The sequence below is a fragment of the Patiria miniata genome, unplaced genomic scaffold, assembly GCF_015706575.1.
Source record: "Patiria miniata isolate m_02_andy unplaced genomic scaffold, ASM1570657v1 HiC_scaffold_1, whole genome shotgun sequence".
NCBI lineage: Eukaryota > Metazoa > Echinodermata > Asteroidea > Valvatida > Asterinidae > Patiria > Patiria miniata.
The window spans coordinates 29,117,909-29,140,816 of record NW_024037047.1 but is presented as its reverse complement, the minus strand read 5'-3'; the positions used below and the strand labels follow the sequence as shown (position 1 = coordinate 29,140,816).

Below are 22,908 nucleotides of genomic sequence, written 5' to 3'. Positions count from 1 at the left end.
CAAACCTTTCAAACAAAAACGGTGGGAAGAATTCAAACATGAAAATTACAAACGCAGACTTTCCTTGAGCGACTGATTAAAGTTCAGTCAAACTATGGATGCATTAGAAGAAAATGTAGACCTGGGTCATACAATGTACACAGAAACCATGTATCTGCTCAACTTGTTTCATGGCAATCGCACACAAAAATTCACCAGTGCAGTACAACTGTGTCCTTTACGCATATTGATTCCTTTGAAATCAAATGACACATTCAATACAGCTACTGATGTAATATCTCATCATATAAGGTATTTCTAGATTACAAATTCAAGTCAAACATGTACAATTAAAGCATACATTGTACATACATGTACATGTACCGGTACATGGTTGCTTTTATGAAAAAGTTTGAACAGGGAAAAGCACTGAATAGCTTTCAAGAAACTTCAAATGGAAGACATTTAGGGCTGTGAATCGGAGCTGGGTACCCGAGTACCCGACTGTTGATGTCAGGAACCGGTTCCAGATTATGGGACCAAGTACCCGTTAACCAACTTTTAAAAAAAGAAATTTCTCAGACAATGAAAAAGAAAGGTTTTGAGGTCATTTGTGGAGAATTTTCAAAATGAAAACCGGGCTACATGGGAAAACAAAACATATTTCACATTTATTCTGGTTGTAAAAGTTGCACTTGACACCGTAGGCCTAAGGCTATAAAGCTTCCTGTACAGGAAGATAGCCACTGGTATCTTGCTATATTGAGGCACCAATGTACATGTACAGTGTAGTACGTGTAGTATTATCGTGTGGACCTTTATGAACAATCTGAACAGCGAATTTCAAGATCTGAATTTTGGGGTTTGGTTTCTATAACGGGTACCTGGGTACACATTTTTTTTTCTTCAATCGGGTACCCGGTTCCCTTACTACCCGTAAATGCACACCCATAAAGACCTTCTTTTAAACTTACTTGTACATGTAGTTTGTAGGTGTTGATCATAATGTAAAATGTCTATTCCCAAAATACATGACGCCTTACACATGTAAAACCCTAGTGACTGCGCCAGATTTGTTTGCCTTATCATCTGCACAACGTGAACGTTCAGGTGTACAATGTACAGGTAAATTGTGTAGGTCCTACATGTACATGTTTCTGTTTACATGAACACATGTACATTATCACTCACTGGTAATTGCACATCCTGGCAAAAAAAAAAACTTGAACAGACATCACACAACTAAATAACATACACGTCCAACATAAACACACAATGTGCATACTCATCATGATGATTAATCATGAAGGTAATTATCCGTCAAAATACAGGTATCTTGTGGTTTCCTCTTCCACGCAGCATGTTTTTGTGTCCCAGCTGTTGTCACGACAAACAAGGATACAAAATTTTCCCCAAAAAAATTATATGTGCTGTACAACAAACATGACAAAGAGGAAAGTTCTTCAAAAACCTGAAACAAGCGTAGATGTTACCTTGACACAAACAAAATCAAACATTTAACTGATTGTACTCTATTTATTAGTCTAAGGATCAGACGTTCACATGTGCAGAGCCACACTACAATTGTCTACATGTACCGGTACATGTACATTTATGTATCTGTGCATGCAAATTTTAAGTGACTCCGTGCACCAGCCAACCAGAGCCGCCTTTACATCTAGAAGTTGTGACATCAGTTAGAGCAGAAATTTGGGCAAAGCTGTTAATTGGTCAATAGCTGCCATTTTTTTTAATACATCAGGTTAACCAAGACACGATAGAAGGCGCCCGCTGAATGGTCAGAATCTGAAGGTCAAGAGGCGTGATTTGTTTCGCATAATCTGCACTGTGCAAGCATCTATTCCATGATATATGAGCATTCCCAACGTTATAAAACTTGATGTCTGGTTGTGCCAAAGCTACCAAACTTGTCTGGTTGTGTGTCACTTGTCATGTACAAGATATCATATGAGCATTCCCAAAGTTATAAAACTTGTTGTCTGGTTGTGTCAAAAGTTATAAAACTTGTCTGGTTGTGTGTGCGCTTGTCGTGAAGGCTCTGTAAAAAAAAAATTGGGTCTTTGAAATGTTAACAACCACCTTTGCAAAAACGTTATTGTCTTGTTTCGCTTGAGACAAAATCTATTGACACTACTTTCCAAAGTATACTAGTTTGTGTTATGATTTGTGAATAATTTTCCAAAGCACACACATATGTACATGTACAGTTCACCATATTCATGTACACACTGTGCACATTTATTGTCACGTTACTTTAAATTGTAACCACAAAAAAAACAGGCTAAAAACAGGGAAATTAAAATCATACATCAGACATTTTCTGACCATTCAATTTGTCAAAACTAAACAGATAAGTCTTTAGTCAGATTGTGTGATGTAAGCATCCTAAGTTCAAAGAAATTGACACCTCAAAGATAACTTTCATTGCACTATTGTTCAGTTTGTCCAAGCAGTTTGTGTAATATGGCATAAATGTACACAATGCACCTGCAACCTCTTTGTGGTTTGTGCATGTGGCACAAATCTGTTTTGTGCAGCAACACTGTTTACTACTGTGGTTCAAGTTCACTCGGCCATGATGTACAATACCTGTGCGCAGGATTTGTGCAGACAAGATCAGGAATGACAAGTATGCTTGGCTTTACTGCACAATTGATGTGTACAGCCCCAGCACACATGTACTGTACGCGGATTCAATTCGTGTACATGTCCTACGTTTACAAACATGACAAGGTATGTCCAGCACATGTAGTCTTGTACACATGTACAGTTTGTACTGTACATACATACAACAAGTACAAGTACACATGTACATGTACGCATACATGAACAAATATTAACTCACGCCTGTGGTGTCTGTAAAAGACGACCTCCAATTATGGCAATTGTTTCTATAAAATGCCATGGTCTATCAGAATTACATGTAGTATTACATGACGTATCACTCTACGCGCAGCACACGGCTGTTAAGGTTCATGAAAACTACACAGACATGCCACAGTCCGACAGCAACGCTCCCATCATATCCTTAATAGTCATCCAAGCTTTTGATATTTTGCCAACAGCCTGTGTTTTCCTGTTGAAGCTAGCCAGGGAAATAACTAATATAGAGTGCGGTGCTTCTGGTCAACAGATCATCACAATCAACCTGTGTGTATGTACATGTATGTACATACACATGTACAAAAAATACATGTACCATACCCCTATGCACTACAGGTCCTATCCGTAGTTCTGTGATTGTATGTCTGTGCATGTGTACATACATGTAAACATGTAAATGTACATTTGTACACTGCAAGCAGAAGTAATACAGTGTGCATTTACTGGCCATGGACAACACAAAAGTACATGTATACATGTACAGTGTATGTACTCATAGTACATGTACATTTTTTGTACATGTACATGTACTCATACATGTACATTGTACAAAGTACATGTACTGTTACATGTCCACGTCCATGCATGCATGTACTTTGTACATACCGGTATGCACACTGAGCACATTTTGTACAAATATTTCCACATGCACTGCGGGAATGACTTCACAATGTGCGTAAATTTCTAAAAATGTTCCGATAATTTCATTTCCACCAGGAATTTCAACAATTTTTTAAAGGATGATTCGAGGCATTTGGAGTACCAGTATTTTCAGGAACTCTCTAGCAATGTTTTTGGAACTTCATGTTGACAAGATTTTGGCCTACGATTTTCAGTGCGTGTTATGAAAAGTTGTTCTCGGATAAATGATTAAAGGGACACTACATGTGTACATCCTGGAAAGCGCCAAGTTGGGCTACAAATGAAATGGTGTTAGTTGGAAAGACCATTTTAAAAGCAGGAAATGAACGTCCACTCAACCATCCTTTCAAAATTGGCAATTTTTGTGTTATTCTTGCGAGAACGAAATCGGGGGTCAAAATTTAAAATCTACAAAATCAAACTGTTTGGGTGCGCTCCTCGTAATTCTTGTACATTATGTGTCACCTACATTTACATTGTACATGTACCGGTACATGAAATGTACTATATATTTTCGTACATTGAATCATCTGACATCATGGACACGTGCTGGGGGCATGAAGGAGACTTGTGAAAGTGGAAATGTATGCGCATTTATGCCGCAAAATGTCCGCCACGTCATAAGTACATTTGTAAAAACCATTTTTTCCCCCTGTCTTTTCTCAGGAACGGTGCGACATTAGGTAGTTTCCTCTCAACCCGACCTTTGAAATACGATGAGTAAACAATCTAAAACACAAAAATGTTGGCGATTTCAGGACAATGTACCCCTTTGAATAATTTTAATACTTGTTGGGACAGAACTCTGTACAGTGACCATACATGTACCGGTACACTTAGTGGCTTGAACAAACATAAATTGTACACATTCATGAACTGTGACATTTATCAACGGGGTTGTGTACAAACAATACATGTATTTTGTCGCAATGGACCTGCGTTACCCTTTGACGCACCAAAGAAAAAAGCAGTAGCCACAAACAATGGCCGTTTGTTTTGGGGCACTGAAGATTTAAACTTGATCTACATGTACATACAAAACAATAAAACGTCCCAATCATTTTTTTTAATACAGAGCGGAGCACGATTACAGCCTGTATCAAGGTAATGCATTGTTCAAGTTTTTCTACATGTTTAAAAATATCAAAAGCAATCAAAAGGTACCGGTACATATGACTACAAGTACAGTGCATTTGTACAGCCACATGTACAAAAGCATACACAGTTCTGGACTTGGGCAGACAACCCTATCAGCCACGCGCTGCTGAGCAATCAAATTGGCTTTATTCAGCAAAATCTATGGAGCGAACTCTCTGATGAAGCTTACAATGTACATGTAGTATTAAGCAAACACAAAGCATTGTAAAATGACCAGTTAAATCTTCATAATGCACACACATACAGGTACATGTACAGTATGTAATTATATTAGCGGTGGGATTAAAATGCCGAAGTTCAGTTTGTATCCCACTATTCGGTTTGGATTGTGGAGACCGGATAATCAAAACCCACCTGAAAAAACTTAAGCTTTCCATTTTTGTGTGAAACAAGTTAAAGAAAATGTCTGGAACATCACCCGATTTGCTCCATGGTGACTGCATTTACTCACTAGTTCTTTTTGGTTCATGAATAGCCTGCCCATTTGACTGAACAGAGAGTTCCTACATGTACATGTAATGTATCCATTTTTTCACAACTCTGGTGTGTTTTTGTAAAATAGGCCAAGTGGCCAATGACTCTCACAAACTACATGTACAAATGTATGTACCCTATCATTGGGGACATTATGGAGGGCACTGAATGCAACACCTCACTCACTTCCCGCTTTTTGTTGGCGTGACCATGGTGACTGTGTGCTGAACATGCTGAATGGGCAATTCCAGTGAAATCAGATTATAACCATTATCCCTAACTCCCTAAGGGGTGTGCAAAATCGTATTGAAATTGGAGGATTCAGGACGGTTTGGAAAACATTCGGATAACCGCATTTTGAAATCTCCGATTTCTCCCACCATTAAATTATAAACTAAGCACTCTTTACAATACAGCACTGAACGAATCAATCACTGCATCCCAGTAGTACAGAATATTTAGCATTTTTTTTAATATACCGGTACATTAAATTAATACAGTACAGTACATGTACATGCATACTGAAGCGTTATTGAGAAAAGCTGTACCGTGGTTGAAAATAATTAATGCCCATTTTGATGTTTTCGCAGTTCATACAAATTGTATGACTTCCATCCATTTTGCTCCTAGCGTTACATTCAACAAGTAACTCTGTTATTGCACACACAAAATGGGGAGAAAAGCTCATTAAAGAAATTTTTTTTTTTATGTAAAGTGTACACCTACAATGTATGCACATTGGCATGGGTTGAAGACAATTAATGAGGCAAAATAGACATGTGTAACTACATGTACACCTCTGATGTCATTTTCACCAAGACATGTCCCACATCACATCCATCAACAGCATGTAATAACAGAAATTACACAAACATGTACATTCCATACAAGCTGCATGTAACATACATACATGTACATGTACATACGTGTACATACATGTACATGTATACATGTATACAGTTCATGTGTACATGGACACAATACTAATATAACGTACATGTACCTTGTTGCTCTGCAAGCACGTACATTATATGACTCAACTATACTTTTCAAATCCCTGTTGAAATCGAACTAATTTGCCAATGTGCACGTGCGTGCCGTGTATGACTAACAGTGTAACACAGATTTACAATGTACAAAAATGTACATTGTACAAAACACATGCCCAAAACTTTGCTCTACACAAAGCATTGTGAATACGAATACCATGCCCAACATACATTTGTGTACATGTACAAAGTTATAACTGGATTAGAATTATTACCTGAACATGAAAGACCTTCACGGCATACAAGTAAATGTTAGGCGGACGTCAGGGTACACATGTAGGCCTATACTGTGGAAATTACAACTGCCGTTATAGTGCCATATACATGTACCGTACGTGGGGCCGTGTTTCAACAACTGCATGAACCTTACTCACATGCAACACTGTACACTCGACACACATTGTAATGCAAGCGCAGGCAGTCACTGATATCCGTGCATGTACACGGGCCAATAATACTACAAATTACATACTTCAGGAAGTTATGTCAACAGACATAAATTGGGAGTGACAGAAGATGAGTGATAAGGCCTCAATCACAAACACGCACGTGTACAAACCGGACTGAAAAGGGCTTTCAAAGATTTCGACGAAATAAGCTTTTCAAAATATCCTGTACATATATCAAGTTTCTACGTCATAATGTTCTTTTGTGGGGAGGGACAAATGTGTGTCATATAGTGCTGACATTATTCAAAGAAATATTTTATAAAAATCATACTACCGTAAATCCACAAAAGAAAATAATTTGAAAGCATTTGGTCAGATGGGATGAGAAAAAAATACATGATTTTATTGGTTAAAGACATCGAAACATTTCTCAGATTTCGTTTTAGAAGTTAACATTTTGAAATGTACATATTTTTTGTGCTATTTACATGTACACCGATTCCTTTTCTAAACTGATATAAATTAGCATCAACTTGTAATACAAAAGTTATGCACTTTTGAATGAGACATCAACTGAAAAAAAGCGGCCCATGTTTAATAATTGAATTATTACTTAGCAATTGTTAATTATTGGCTGCCATACAATAATTCCATTCTCGTGGGGTAGGCTGATTCCCGCCCCACAATCAGTGTCAATAATGTGTGGATCGGGAGCCAGTCTACTCGCCGCAAGCGAATATATGTTTGTGCCTTCAACAAAACATTTCTTGAGAGGGTTGCGGCGTCCAAAAAAAAGGGAAAAAGGAGGTTTTGGGTTGAAATAAAACATTAAGCCCATGAAGTGAATATTTCTTAGGAACTTAGTTTGTGCTACTTTCTGATCCTCTTTAAGTGCATGAAAACTATTTGAAACCCTTTTTTGATTAATTTACTCAAAAGTGCGCTTCTTTTAACATTTTAAATTGTCCATGCTTTTCCTGACAAATGAGGGTGCTGTTGCTGTGATGTCATTTCAGTAAGACACTGTTTATATAAGGTGTTTTCTGTTGAAATTGTGAACCCTAAAATTTGCTCATTGAAAACGTCTGTGAGAAAAGTTTGCTCACTGGCTTACTGCCGTGTACTGACACAACAATGAATCACTAAAGAATAGAAAGTTTACGACAGCAAAATATCCAAAATTCTGGCAACTTTTTGTACACAAACCAATTGCAACATTGAGGTTTCTGCAACTATCACAACTAGCTCGACTCTTTGGGGTCGCAAAAGTGGACCCCGAAAGTCGTTCTTGCACACATAATACAGGAATAACACAAAAACGCCAAGTTCTTAAAGGATAGTTGTGTGGATGTTTATATCCTACTTTCAAATGTTCTTTCCGATTAACACTATTTAGTTCAAAGTGCTTTTTGTAGCACAACACATTTGCTTAGCAAAAAAAAACAGGTCACCAGCCAAAAAGGCCTCCAATTTATGTATTTTGCTTGCAACTGGTCCTCATCAGCTAATGTTTTGCTTACTGATATTTTTGATGACCAACATTTTCAGCACTTGTTTAACAGCACAAGTGGTGCATGCTCTTAATTAAAGTTGACATCCATGTAGGGTACATGCACTGTGTGAACTGTGAACTACATGTACATGTATTTCACAATTTCCTATGCAACCAGCATCATGACCATGATTCAGTGAGTATGATTCATTTCAACACAGTTTGGCGGGGACTGACTAAGTCCAAACATTTGGGACTCTCAACACTGCGTACATGTACATGTACATGTATGAAGAGTCCCAATGCAATTTACAAGAAAATAGACTAGCCCATAAAACAACCAATCCAACACCCTTTTAGTACTGCATCAACCAACTGTGTCAAAAGAAACATCTGGTACCTAGTCTCTATTTCTACACGTTCTACACGTTCTCGCCATAGTCATGCCACCAGACTACTCAATCTGTTCAAAAAGTTAAACATGTACCAGTCTAGAGTCTTAGGCTCAAAATTGAATTCACTTTGCAACACTCTCAGAAGCATATCGTTGAAGAAAGGTCTCCTTTAAAAATTGAATTGAGACCTCAAACTTGGCATGTGAAATACTGAGGACCTTTTCTTTTTATTTTCGCCTCACCAAAAGTTTTGGAGAATTTTGTCAGCTAAAAGGGAGAGTAAAGTTGGCCTGATTTTGATTTGCACATTTTTCTGCACTCAAGGTCCCAGTCTGGGACTGACTGGCATCCTTGGAAATCAGAAAGAAAAAAAAAAGTCCACATCATATGACTGATCAGGACTAATGACAGGGTGGAAAACAGAAAAAAACAACATCCGTTTGATGAATTTTTCATCAAAGTCTCATGAAATCATTCAAAGGAATTAATTCTTTTTAATACCGCACATTTCCAAGGACTTCCTGAACAATGCAAAACAAAAATAGTTGTCATTGTTTACAAAAGTTTGGGTTCCAAAATGTTTAGGTGGTCAAAAATGGAGAATATTGGAGAGTATTGATGCTTTTTGACACTACATATAGTAACAATTTACACTATGTTGGAATAGGAATTTACACTATGAAGAAATTGTATAGTGCTTGAACACCGCATTTTCACAGTTTCTTTCTGCAGATGGTCAATGCATTTTCATCGTCATCTTACTTTCAAATTAAGACAATATTTGATGTGTTATCATATGGGGATTTGTAGCCCGTCTGAATCTGGCCGTACAGTACTATCGCAAGCTCTGTAGTACAGCTTGATCAAAATCGGTAGCAAAATCGCTACATCAGAGTTCAGCGTTTAGGGGAGCATTCAGCATTGGCTGTTTGGCTGTACTACAGAGCTTGCGATAGTACTGTACGGCCAGATGCAGTCGGGCTAGGGGATTGTTGCTTTTCAAATAGTGCACCATTGCATTTTACGAAATTTGAGTTAAGAAGATTTTAAAATAAATGCTGCACAAATGACTTTCGGGCCAACATAGTGCCTTGCTCTATACGTACATGTATGGTGCCAAGTACATGTACCTTTTATGTTGAATGATACATTAATTATTAACAATGTAACAATTTTAAAACAAACTCCCTCAAGTTGCAGATACCAGCATCAATCAGTTAGCAAAACTGATCCTCCGTTTATGCCTTCTTTGAAAAAAACAAGCCAGGTGTGTTTACAAACACAAATGCCCCGCAACGGTGACAGTTCCCATGACATAACACCACTCTTTTAACATCAACTTACATGTACCTTGGTCACATGGAACATTCATTGACAGCATTAGTGTCTTCTGTAGGTTTTATATGAATTAATCCCTAATCCCTATAATCTCAGAATAAATACATGATTTCTATTGTTTTAGCCACTGTGAACTTGACCCTTGACATTTTGGCCCCAAATTCAATAGGCTTCTTAGGATTACCAAGAACAATCCACAAACCAAATTTGAAGTTCATATGTTAAGTATTTCTCAAGTTATCGCGCTGACAAGATTTCTATTGTTTTAGCCACTGTGAACTTGACCTTAGGCCTTTTGGCCCCAAATGCAAAAGGCTTCTTAGGATTGCCAAAAACAATCCACAAACCAAATTTGAAGTTCACATGTAAAGTATTTCTCAAGTTATCGCGCTGACAAGATTTCTATTGTTTTAGCCACTGTGAACTTGACCTTTGGCCTTTTGGCCCCAAATGCAAAAGGCTTCTTAGGATTACCAAGAACAATCCACAAACCAAATTTGAAGTTCATATGTTAATTATTTCTCAAGTTATCGCGCTGACAAGATTTCTATTGTTTTAGCCACTGTGAACCTGACCTTTGGCCTTTTGGCCCCAAATGCAAAAGGCTTCTTAGGATTACCAAGAACAATCCACAAACCAAATTTGAAGTTCATATGTTAAGTATTTCTCAAGTTATCGCGCTGACAAGATTTGTCCGGACACACACACACACCCACCCACCCACACACCCACCCACCCACCCACCCACACACCCACCCACACACCCACCCACGGAAGGACAAGGCGGAAACAGTATGCCCCTTCGGCTTCGCCGCGGGGCATAAAAACAATCATATGAGTGGGAATAGTTTTTTTTTTTTTATCAAACTTTGTCACAAGAATTTCGGATCTGAAAATGTACATCTTGTGAATGTAAAGGTTATAGATTTTATTAATCAGTCTTAATGCAATGGGTATAAATGCAATGGGTAATGCAATAAAGACGTCGTCCAACATGGGCTAGTGATCCGCATAAGTTTGTTGAGTTACAAACGCTGGATGAACGTACTCCTAGAACTATGAGGCTCCGCGTGAGCGGAGCCTCATAGATGTAGAAGCCCGCAAAATTGTCTGCAGCACAAAACACTAATAAAGTACAAAAACGTCCATCAAAATGCAGACATTTCACACAGAACCGCTGCACAGTTTGCCCCTATACTCCGTACTTTACCTCTTGACATACTCACGTATCTTGGGCACAACTAACATAGGTGGATTCTGTCGGTTTTTAGGCCAAAATGATGAAAAATATGCCCTTTCCGCACTGAGCCAACCGAACACTTGAAACGTGCACGCATATGATCGAGCGATGATTTTCGGTTCGCTCGGAGCGCGCCGCGGGGGGTACGGTACAGGCGAAATGATAGTATGTGCATGCGTACAAGTGCATGTACCGTACCCCCCCGCGGCGCGCTCCGAGTGAACCGAAAATCATCGCTCGATCATATGCATGCACGTTTCAAGTGTTCGGTTGGCTCAGTGCGGAAAGGGCATATTTTTCATCATTTTGGCCTAAAAACCGACAGAATCCACCTATGTTAGTTGTGCCCAAGATACGTGAGTATGTCAAGAGGTAAAGTACGGAGTATAGGGGCAAACTGTGCAGCGGTTCTGTGTGAAATGTCTGCATTTTGATGGACGTTTTTGTACTTTATTAGTGTTTTGTGCTGCAGACAATTTTGCGGGCTTCTACATCTATGAGGCTCCGCTGCATAGTTCTCCGCTCACGCGGAGCCTCATAGATCTAGGAGTAGGATGAACGGGCCTGAATGAGGAAATCGCCTGTAAATATTGTCAGAAAAATTACTGGGGAGCTGGGTCTAAAAAACGACGATACAGACAACAGAACGCAACACGCAAACTGCTTTGATTCACATGGCACGAACCGTAAAATGCATAAGACAATTTTCTACACCAAGAAACTGTTCAAAATGACCCAAAAAAATGATGTCATTACTCTGTTACTCATCAGAATTAAAAGAGAAGTCTGCTTGTACTTTGCCTTAGGTTGAAAAAATTGTTGACTTTAATTATGTTCTTATTCCGGTACAACTATAGAATGCAGGGCCACTTTACTCTACATCCGCGCCTCCGTACGGCTGCGTGGAGGCGTGGAACCGCAGTCGACCTACCTCCGAAAATCGATCGTGGAGTCGTGGAGCCGCAGAGAATTGCGCCCTCTATCGGTGCGCGTCTCTGCGACTCCGCGCCTCCGCCACTCCAGTGCCCCGCGTCTCCGCGATTCTGCGACTCCAAGACTCCGCGCCTCCGCCACTCCAGACAGTGCCCCGTCGCCCTCCTCCCTTCCTAATTTGCGCGCCCATTTAAAGCGATTCTGCGACTCCAAGACTCTGCGCCTCCGCTACTCCAGACAGTGCCCCGTCGCCCTCCTCCCTTCCTAATTTGCGCGCCCATTTAAATCGATTCTGCGACTCCAAGACTCCGCGCCTCCGCTACTCCAGACAGTGCCCCGTCGCCCTCCTCCCTTCCTAATTTGCGCGCCCATTTAAAGCGATTCTGCGACTCCAAGACTCTGCGCCTCCGCCACTCCAGACAGTGCCCCGTCGCCCTCCTCCCTTCCTACATGTCCTAATTTGCGCGCCCATTTAAAATGGGTATGGATGCTTCGTTCTCAAAAAATTCCGCCGAGAATTGCGCCCTCTATCGGCGCGAGTCTCTGCGACTCCGCGCCTCCGCCACTCCAGTGCCCCGCGTCTCCGCGATTCTGCGACTCCAAGACTCCGCGCCTCCGCCACTCCAGACAGTGCCCCCAACACATTTACAAGCACGCCCTCCCTTCCGATCCTTCATGAGAAGCTTAGAAGACAAGTGCAGTGCATTCCTTCGCTGTACTTAGCACTTTTTTGCAGGTTTGCATATCTATTACTCCTATTCCATCCACGCCTCCAGGCACAATAAAAAACCTTGCTTCGGCGTGGCCCTGCATTCTATAGTTGCTCCTAGTCCGAGTAACTTGGACCCAACTTATCGCCTTTTTAAAAATTTGGACATGGTCTGGCGATAGTAGGGTCCAAGCCCATTCCTTGACCTAGACAACACAGTCACTGACAGTCCCAAAAACCAACATTTTCCAACAAAAAACATCAGATTTCACCTTCAAAACGGCCTCCAAATTACTAGATATGTCACTTGAGGTACAAGTAGACATAGATGATTAAGATGGTTGTACTTAAGTTTACTTACGATCCGGAAAAAAAGTGAAATTTTCCGTTCAATTCTGGAGACCCCCTCTGCCTAGGTTGTCGTTGTTGTGCTCACGTTCAAAACTGCATGATAATGGCGTCTGATCTCGACCTCATGCAAATGTCGTGACGGTGCGCTTGCGCATAATGCACTGCATGCACGGCAGATTCCCCTGCGCCGTGCCGACGACTGTTTCCTGATGTAGAGCGCCAGCCATGCGCCTGGCTAGCCAGCACGACTCCCAGGCGTACCGCGAACTTACACAGCGCTCTACATCAGGAAACAGTCGTCGGCGCGGCGCAGGGGAATCTGCCGTGTATATGCAGTGCATTATGCGCAAGCGCGCCGCACGACATTTGCATGAGGTCGAGGTCAGACGCCATTATCATGCAGTTTTGAACGTGAGCACAACAACGACAACCTAGGCAGAGGGGGTCTCCAGAATTGAACGGAAAATTTCACTTTTTTTCCAGATCGTAAGTAAACTTAAGTACAACCATCTTAATCATCTATGTCTACTTGTACCTCAAGTGACATATCTAGTAATTTGGAGGCCGTTTTGAAGGTGAAATCTGATGTTTTTTGTTGGAAAATGTTGGTTTTTGGGACTGTCACTGTCAGTGACTGTGTTGTCTAGGTCGAGGAATGGGCTTGGACCCTACTATCGCCAGACCATGTCTAGCTGGAGTTACCCAGCCCTGAGTTTTATCATTGGGTTGTCTATTAGGGCTGGAGCGCATTTTTCTCAAAACTTGTAGTATTTGCAAACAAAAATTGGAAAATGTTCAATTTTGTCCCCGTTACACACTAATTGCAACTGCAACTCACCCCAAACTTGCCTGGAATAACCATTACACAGGTCCTTGAAGTAAAAAACGATCCACGATGAAGATTCAGCCTACAATTGCAGTGAAAACAGGAGGAATAACCGCTAACTTGACAACCTTGCTGGATTGGCCAGGACCGCTATTGGTTTGTGCACAAAAAAAATTGTGTACAATGAATGGCGGTCGATTAACAGGCACAGAGAGCGATCGCTGTCAACTACTCCTTTTGCCGGCTGCGCTGGCTGTTGGCGCATGACGTCACGCGGAAGCGTAACACCCGATGACTGTTTCATGCACTATTGGTTGCGGTTCCAGTACCAAAGCTGTGATGCGAGTGGTAAACCTTATACTAGTGCATGAAACAGTCATCGGGTGTTACGCTTCCGCGTGACGTCATGCGCCAACAGCCAGCGCAGCCGGCAAAAGGAGTAGTTGACAGCGATCGCTCTCTGTGCCTGTTAATCGACCGCCATTCATTGTACACAATTTTTTTTGTGCACAAAACCAATAGCGGTCCTGGCCAATCCAGCAAGGTTGTCAAGTTAGCGGTTATTCCTCCTGTTTTCACTGCAATTGTAGGCTGAATCTTCATCGTGGATCGTTTTTTACTTCAAGGACCTGTGTAATGGTTATTCCAGGCAAGTTTGGGGTGAGTTGCAGTTGCAATTAGTGTGTAACGGGGACAAAATTGAACATTTTCCAATTTTTGTTTGCAAATACTACAAGTTACGAGAAAAATGCGCTCCAGCCCTAATAGACAACCCAATGATAAAACTCAGGGCTGGGTAACTCCAGCTAGACCATGTCCAAATTTTTAAAAAGGCGATAAGTTGGGTCCAAGTTACTCGGACTAAGTTGCTCCCTTATTCCTCCATGATATATCAAAACTAAAGTGGGGCCCTTCACTACACGATCTCCTTTTTCGGTTCAAAACGTACACAAGGCATCCACTCTGCACAGGCTATACCTTCACTGCACACTTCCGGTGCGTGGAGTTGTTATTTACCATCGGCCATCGTTTTCGTGCCATCACATTTCAAACATTTGGAAATATCAAATACCGTTGGGTATGCATGGTAGCTTAAGCTTTCAGTGTCATGGCTCGTGCCTGATCATTCGATGATTTGACCAATACTAGACCTACCTTTTAATGCTTTCATCACCAGTTCACGGATAAAGTAATATGTAGAACCCTGAGAACTCGCAGCCACCAAACGTCGAACATTGTATGCACTGGCTAGCTAGCTAGACGTACATGTACGGTACGCGTACGTACGTTACAAGACGTTATGCACATGACGTACGTACTTGCAAAGTGAGTACTACGGACGGTGTAAATCCTACGGACCCGTACTACGTACGTACATGCATGCTGTACATGTACGTAACTCGACTCGCATATCGCAAAACTTCGCATACTACATTATCGTACGTACGCGCTGTGTGCTCCGTACCTGCACAAGTCACTTCCGTATTAACTTCTCGCGCAAACGAGAATACGACGACCACAGTAGTCTTCTTGCATAAAATTCAAGAAAATATCAAGAAAGATAAATTTCACAGCTTCCATAGAAAAAAACAGAAAGTTCATAATCCCCAAAACAAAATTATATTCACTTACCCTGCTAATATTTTTGGTCACATGAACGAGATTTGGCGAGAAAAATGCCGGTGAAATAGTTGTCAGGGCGTGCGTTCACTGGTTGGCTAGCAGTGCAATGGTAAAAAAACGCATTGAAGATTTGCAGGAAACCAGTGAAAAACCCAATTTAGGTCCGGTTTGCAACATCATGGCAGCCACCAGGAGATTAGGAAAGGTAAAGTAAAGCTCGTTTTCCTCCCTTTTGTGACAGTTTTCTTCAGAATTGAGTAAAATTTAATGCAGGAAAAAATAACTAGGTCTTCGCTGGTTGCTCTTGCTGTTTTTGACAGAAATAATTTTTCCGTTTTCAGTATTTGTTGCAGGTGTAAATTGACTGCCATGGACTGTGCTTGTAAAAAATGTAAATTTCCATGATGGACATGGCTACTGCATGTACTGGTGCAGTCAACCTCGTCCCCAGTAGTAGTACTTACTTTATTTCCAACTGCGTTTCCAATAGTCAAGATAGTAAGCCCTGGATAGGAAACTTTCTTCCTGTAGCCTATCCTGATTCGATACCGCAATTGGCTAGAAATGGATTTTTATCGTGTAGGCCTACTTACTTGGTGTAGTTATTCAAAATGTGCAGTAGGCCTACGTGTTTTCGCGATCATTCGTCCACGCCTAGGCCTAGCTAGGGCTAGGCCCTACTTGAAAATACTCAATTCCTTTCCAATTTGTTCATATTATTATTAGGCAGTGGATATTTTGCCGGAGACGGCAAACCTTCAGTAAACGTTAGTTTGCCGGATATGCACTGAACATGCGCAGTTACTGGTTTTTTGTACTGAAACATTTTCCGGTGACAAAGTTTAGTCTGGCTCCATGCCAATATTATCGTTGTATTTTTGTATTTACAAGATGGGAATCAGACCATTTTATAATTTCGGACTTTATTTCCCTTTAAAAATATCCTCCAGAGCCACAAATCTGAAAAAGAAAAAGTAATACTCTGCAATAAAATGTTTTGAGACATTTTAAAATAATAAAAGAAGAATATTCTTATTTATTTGGGGATGGGAAAAAAAACCCTTAAAATTGTGGCGGGCATCAGGATTCGAACTCGGGACATCCCACTCACTAGAGCCATTGCTTAACCACTGCACCGACTGTGCTACACAACTTTGGTGGGAATTTAATACATGTTATAATTCAGCCCTATCTTAAAGAGTACAGCGCTCTCTGTTGATAAGGATTGCCGCCGGCAAAGCTTTAGTAAACGATAGTTTGCCGGCGTTACCTCCGGCAAAATATCCACTACCTTATTATTAAATGTGATACTGCATCATTTCGATAAGATCGTAACAGTTTAATTAAATAAATCGTGTTTTTGTAATTCACGCCATGCTCGCGCTGCGACGAATTGACACTGTTTTTACCCCAGACACCGCATACAAAAAAACAAGCGCTAATAGTAATGTAACGCATATCCACGCACCAGACTGTTCCTCATTTGCATACGTGTTCACAAATCTTGCACATGCAAATGATCCAATACCAGGGTGAGAGAGCAGGTAGTGATGGGCGTGTACTGCTCGACACCCTGGGGACGAGGTTGTGGTGCAGTCGTTTTCCTAGTTTCGGATAGCAAACATCATTCAGGCTGCTTTTGGCTCAACTACTCCACAAATTCAAGTGACATTGATTAAAAAGTTTACCTTGAGTGATATGATGGAGAGAGTCCCCGAGAGACCATTCAAAATTTAAGCTCTTTTTATTTTGATTTAACGACGTCAAAGTACTGATGTCACTTTTCCTAGTTCCGGATTGGTTCAATCAGTTCCGAATCGATCAAAAATGCTTCACGCGAAAAAAAAAATCACGCGAGAAAATCATTTTTTTCAGCCAGAACCAACTGAATCAAGCATGTTTTCTGATAAAGTATTATTTCATTTACCAAAAATAGTTCATTCAAGAGAATTCCAGCAAATTTTAAAAAGAGGAAAAAACGTAAATGATTTTGAAACTTTTGTCTGCAGCGCAACGGCTGGAACTCACGCACGGACCGAAAATCTTTGACCCAGCACAGAATACGTCACACAAAATCGATTAACGCGCGTGAAGTTGGGTCGTAAGTGCACGCGCTATCTGGAACTAGGCAAAAGCATACGGTCATTCGTTGGCGAATTTTAAAAAAAATTAGAGACTTTACAACTTATTTTGATTCAACAAGCATTCGATGGCAGAGTTTATACAACTGTAGTGTATGAACAAAATATTCGAAATCACACGGTACAAGTGATATACCGAGGAGAACATTTATCGTCAATTCGCAGCTCCTGTGATTTTCCACAAATCGTCCAAACATGTCAAATTGCGAGTCGGAAATCTGGCAAAAATTCCTCGTTTAAAGATTTTATCGGAAAAATCTTGGTGTATCAAGGAGCTTACATTTTCCTTTTCAAAATGCACATCGTCAGAAATTTTTTTTATTGGTGACTAATCCAAAAGAGGTAGGTTTTTATTTGAAGGCTATCTGGAACTAGGAAAAATCCGGAACTAGGAAAACGACTGTGGCAGCGCCCCCACAATTCCTGACTTAGGCCATATGACATTAAGTAGACTGTACCGTTTCCATTTCAGGAAAACATATTTGACGAGTAAGGTTACAAATAAAATAAAATAGGCCTATACCATGAATGTGGCGATCGTGTAGTTACGCCTACGGGCCCCTCTTTCAATTTTATGTCTAATAGTTTCGTCACTTTCGACCAAATTAGAGTCGGTCAGCAAGGGTGGGAACTTTTTTATCATTACTAAAATGACCATTTTAAGTTTAACCTAACGTTACATCAGACCATCAGACTTCTCTCAATTCTAAATGACCCCTTTTTTGTGATTTTGAACAGTCTTTTGTGGTAGAAATTACGATTTTATTTAGCGGTTGGTGTCATGCGATTCAGCGCGCTTGGCGCGTTCAGGGTACATTGTACATCGCGGTGATGCCCATCTTTATTTTCATGCTGTGTTTTGTCGTTGTCACCATCATTTTACCCTTAAATTTCCCTCCAAAATTCAATATCCTGCCCTCTCTATCTGTGACATACATGTATCTGCATATTAATCCTCCAACTGCCTCCATGCAAAAATTGTATACAGCCTCAATCCTGCAAATTCCTCCATTGTTGCTTGAATGTGGTCCTTGGGGGGGGGGGGGGGGTGACCACTGCCTCAATCCTGCAAACTCCTCCAGCAATCACTGTCAATACATGTATATTGAGGCAGAGCCAGTGACATCCGGGAGCAGTGCGGAGGATTTCAAGCATAATCTGGGCCTAATTCATGCACGGCTGAGCATAAACACAAGGTCCAGCCTACGACCTTGGCACAGTGCATCCTCCAAAATCTACCACACATTTTTGCCATATAGCCTCAATCCTGCAAAATCCTTCATTTTGCAAAGAGGATTTTGAAGGATTTGGGAAGGTTGGGGTTGATACTAAATGCCGTGTCTAACAGTAATATGTGCTTGTTCTTATTTTGCCTTTCATTCTGCAGGAATTAAATGACATTAGAGCTTCAAATCTAAAGATTTTCCGAGAGATACAAGTAGATGAAACAAACATCTTAAACTGGCAGGGCCTCATAGTTCCCGTAAGTATCTACATAACTTCTCTTTTTAACTTTTCCTCAGTTAGAAGCAGAATATATAATGAATTCCTTGGTTTAACCCTGACTGCTTCAAATCGACCAAAAAGGCAGTGCCAAATGATGTACGTGAATTGTTGGACACCAGAATGTCATTATTCTCACCAAAAACAAACTTTCACGGCACTGATATGGATACACCCGAAGTGTCAAGACAACTTCTCATCAGTGATCATCACTGTCGCCATGATTCAGCTGAGAGCGTTGACATGTCTGTCCCTCTGGCAACGCAGATCTCTCGTTCTGTGCGACAGTGCGAGCAGCAGTGTCACACCACGAAGCCGCCGTCTCGGGGAAACAGGGGGAGTCTTCTGGTTCTGTTTCCTCGACATCCGCGGCTGCTGCTGCTGCTGCTGTCTCATCATCAGGCTCGATAATAGTAATGTGTATTTATAAAGCGCACATACAATGTAGCCACCACTATTGGCGCTCAAGGCGCTACATCATTATGGTCCTGCTCATTGGCCAATGAAACATTCCAAAGACAATCTCAGCTCCCTGGGGAGTAAACAGCAAAAATCAACCACAATAACCATCTCTGTCTTCAGATGTACCCATTTACTCCTGGGTGGGGAGAAGCAATGAGTGTTACAAAGTGCCTTGCCCAAGGGCACACACACCTCAACCTTAAGGCTGGCCTCGAACCCACAACCTGCAGTATTGCCAAGAATTCATTGCGCCAGACCGAGAGGCCACAGCACTTGATGCTGCTGACACTCGATGCTGCTGGCGCTCTCCTCGGCAGATGCATTGCCCGCCCCATCCCCCTCCTGTTCCAAGGCAGCGGCCTGCCAGAAGATGTGCTCCACATAAGTCACTGGGGACAAATCAGTACCCAAAGAATGAGTAGACATGGTGATCTGGCTGACGATCCCCCAGCAAACTCTCGGTCAGAACCATGTATAGGTCAAGCACGTTCGGCCCAAGTTTCCTTTTTCAAACTCATGCAAGTCCATACCACGGAGGCGGTGGCTGCGTTCCTTAACGGCAGCCAGACCTGCCTGCTCAAGAGTTACACATAGATGCTAGGTGGGCTTCTGCATTTTACTAATGGAAAATTGTTTGCACGTTACAATGTGCAGTAGTACTGTTGTAGCGACGCATTTTGTCTTTCATTTTGTCTTTCATTTTGCAAGCAGTTACCAAACTGCCTCAGAGTCTGTGCACGGATCCTACACATAAGGATTAACGACTCGCCCAACTCCTGGTTAGACGCGTGATAACGACCCGTACTGGTGGCAAATACCATGAATACTTGTCAACAAAGACCACTGCACGCGTTGGCTTTCAGATTTGCAAGGCTCTGCGCCCGATCTGGCATCTAAGTCTGTCAGGCCAGGGAATTATATTTTTGAATATTGATGAGTCTACGTTTTGGGTCTTTATTATTTAATTCTGATAAGTGATAACCATTGTAATGCCGAGCACAATATCTTTAGCTATAAGATGAACAATGAAATGTCGCTTTTGTTTCATCGGTTTCGGCATCACATCTCTCTAAAACTCAGAACAGTCGTTTACATGTATCCTGGTGTCTAGGATCCGTGGTCTGTCGTTGCCTACTGCAACAGGATACAGTAGTGGCATTGTTTAATGGGACTACCTCTCATTGTCTCAGAATTGGCGCTGTATGCACTGGTGTTGATGGTTTAATGCAGAAAAATTCCACAGACTTTCACACCTGTTGTACAGTGTTGCATTCGGGAGGTTTAGGGTCAGTGTTTCTCACCTTGTGTTTCTTTATCCTTGTTTCCGCTCACCAGGAAAACCCACCTTACAACAGGGGGGCCTTCAAGATTGAAATCAACTTTCCGGCAGAGTATCCCTTCAAGCCACCAAAAATCACATTTAAGACCAAAATCTATCATCCGAACATCGACGAGAAGGGTCAGATCTGCCTACCCATCATCAGCCCGGAGAATTGGAAGCCTGCTACCAAGACAGATCAAGGTTAGTGTCGGCTCGTCCTAGCTTCAATACCATTTCAAGATTTTGAAATTACTGATTTTACATTAACCCTAACTCCCTAGCGTCTTTTACTAGGAACTGGACCAAGTCCATCAAAATCGATCAATCACTGTGCGTCCAATACAAAACTGTAAATGACATAATGGAATCCACCACTGACGCACTGGTTGACATTCATGGACTTGCTACACATGGCTGTTATCACAATAGCAGTACAGGAAGCTAGGCAAAATCAATCGGATACCCCTAGCACTGTTTCAGGCCATTAGGCACAAGTCCATCATACTCCATCAATATTTAGTCACGCCAGGCGTTCTGGACCAAGTCCCCCAAAATCCACCAAAATGGGGGGATGGATTTTGATGGAGTTGGGGTGGTTAGGGTTAAACTTTTTCTGACCATGAACCATATTTGTCTGAACTCCAAAAATTGTGTGCTCAGTCTATTTATGTGTAAGCTCATTCCAAGTTAGTGTGGGAATATAACCGTCTTCATTGGACCGTGGAAAATTGATTATGTTAGGTTGTCTGAGCAGTTTTTGTTTAATTTCACCTTCTGCCGGGTTGAGCCACAGATTTAATCATTGATCTAATGCTTTCAGTGACGAAAACTACAATGGTGGTCTAGTGGGTTTAGCCCTTCACCTTTGTAATTTTTATTAAGCGCTGTAGAAACAGTACTATCTGAGAGCTTGTAGGTGAAAAAAAATATCATAACCTTAACACTCGGGTGGGAATCGAACCAACGACTTCCCGCTTTTTAGTGCAGATGTTTTACCACTTGAACACAGAGCCTGCAGGGCTTGGTTCAACTGGCTGATCAGTTTTTATCTGAGGGCACCACTTGTTAATCTAGTGGAGATCAGTTGTTGTGGCATCTGTCTTGAAAGACAATGGTAGCCCTTAGCAGTCAATCCTGTTGTAAGCAACTCCGTTAGTGGCTCTGCAGATCTACTCTGGCGTGTCATTCTCTTCCACACCAACTGCATGTGAAGTCTGAAGAGGGTGGTGGGTTCTACTGTTGACTTTGCTTAGGCTTCTCTTTTCTGCCAGTTGGGTGTTTCTTCTCGCCTCTCCCTTTCTGACTGTTCTGCGCCAGGTGTCGCGGTCATCTGAGATTGTCTCCCAGTTGTCTGTGTCAATTTCAGTCAGCTTTAGGTCTTTCCTGCACACATCCTTGAAGTGAAGCAGTGGGCGACCAGCTGGGCGGATTTGGAGATCAGTAAGATTAAGAATAAGAAAGACTAATATGGGCATGTGATCTCTGTGCCCGTGCCCTTGATTTTGTGTCCTGATGGGTTCACACAGTTAGCAGTAGAAGACTTTTTGTTGATGTTTCTATAATCTTGTGGTTTTTTTGTACTTTTTGTTTTCTTCCTCTTCACAGTAATTCAGGCACTAGTGGCCCTCGTCCACGACCCCGAGCCGGAACACCCGCTGCGTGGCGACCTAGCAGAAGAGTACACAAAAGACAAGAAGAAGTTTCTCAAAAATGCGGAAGATCACACGAAGAAATACTCGGAGAAACGTCCGGCGTCGTAGATGATGGTTTGACAAAATGGCTGTCGGGGAACGTTTCGCTTCGGTGCAAAACGGGGCGGGGGAAATACATTGTGTATAAAAAAAAAGTAGACACAGATACGATGAAAAATTACTCTGGTGTGAGCGCATTCCTTGTGTTCTTTTTTTAATGGCAAGGAATGGCTCATGCTCTCTGTCATACAGAGTTAAAGTAAAACATTTTGTTGTGTAATTTTTTTT

The 22,908-nt window shown here is 41.5% G+C and overlaps 2 protein-coding genes across 3 annotated transcripts in view; one reads left to right on the top strand and one right to left on the bottom strand.

Moving 5' to 3' along the window:
- The window catches only part of LOC119728065, a 23,513-nt gene extending 7,922 nt beyond the window's left edge, over window positions 1–15,591 (bottom strand). Inside the window, exon 1 of one of the 2 annotated variants that reach the window (XM_038200150.1) lies at window positions 15,512–15,591. The gene's annotated coding sequence lies outside the window, so the exon portion shown is untranslated. Of the gene's footprint in view, window positions 1–15,034; window positions 15,467–15,511 lie in introns of those variants that run through there. The other variant, XM_038200144.1, reaches the window with a different exon arrangement.
- On the top strand, window positions 15,585–22,908 carry LOC119728084 (ubiquitin-conjugating enzyme E2 L3-like). Its single transcript, XM_038200161.1, has 4 exons — window positions 15,585–15,707; window positions 19,031–19,126; window positions 20,944–21,130; window positions 22,535–22,908. Exons 1-4 carry the CDS (start codon window positions 15,609–15,611, stop codon window positions 22,687–22,689), a joined length of 537 nt encoding a protein of 178 aa, XP_038056089.1. The 5' UTR covers window positions 15,585–15,608; the 3' UTR covers window positions 22,690–22,908.

Bases quoted from the DNA above. Each gene is read 5' to 3' on its own strand.
- LOC119728084 (XM_038200161.1), top strand. From the start codon at position 15,609: ATGGTAAAAAAACGCATTGAAGATTTGCAGGAAACCAGTGAAAAACCC. The intron at 19,127-20,943 runs GTAAGTATCTAC...TCCGCTCACCAG, and splicing joins GGCAGGGCCTCATAGTTCCC to GAAAACCCACCTTACAACAG. The intron at 21,131-22,534 runs GTTAGTGTCGGC...TCCTCTTCACAG, and splicing joins TGCTACCAAGACAGATCAAG to TAATTCAGGCACTAGTGGCC.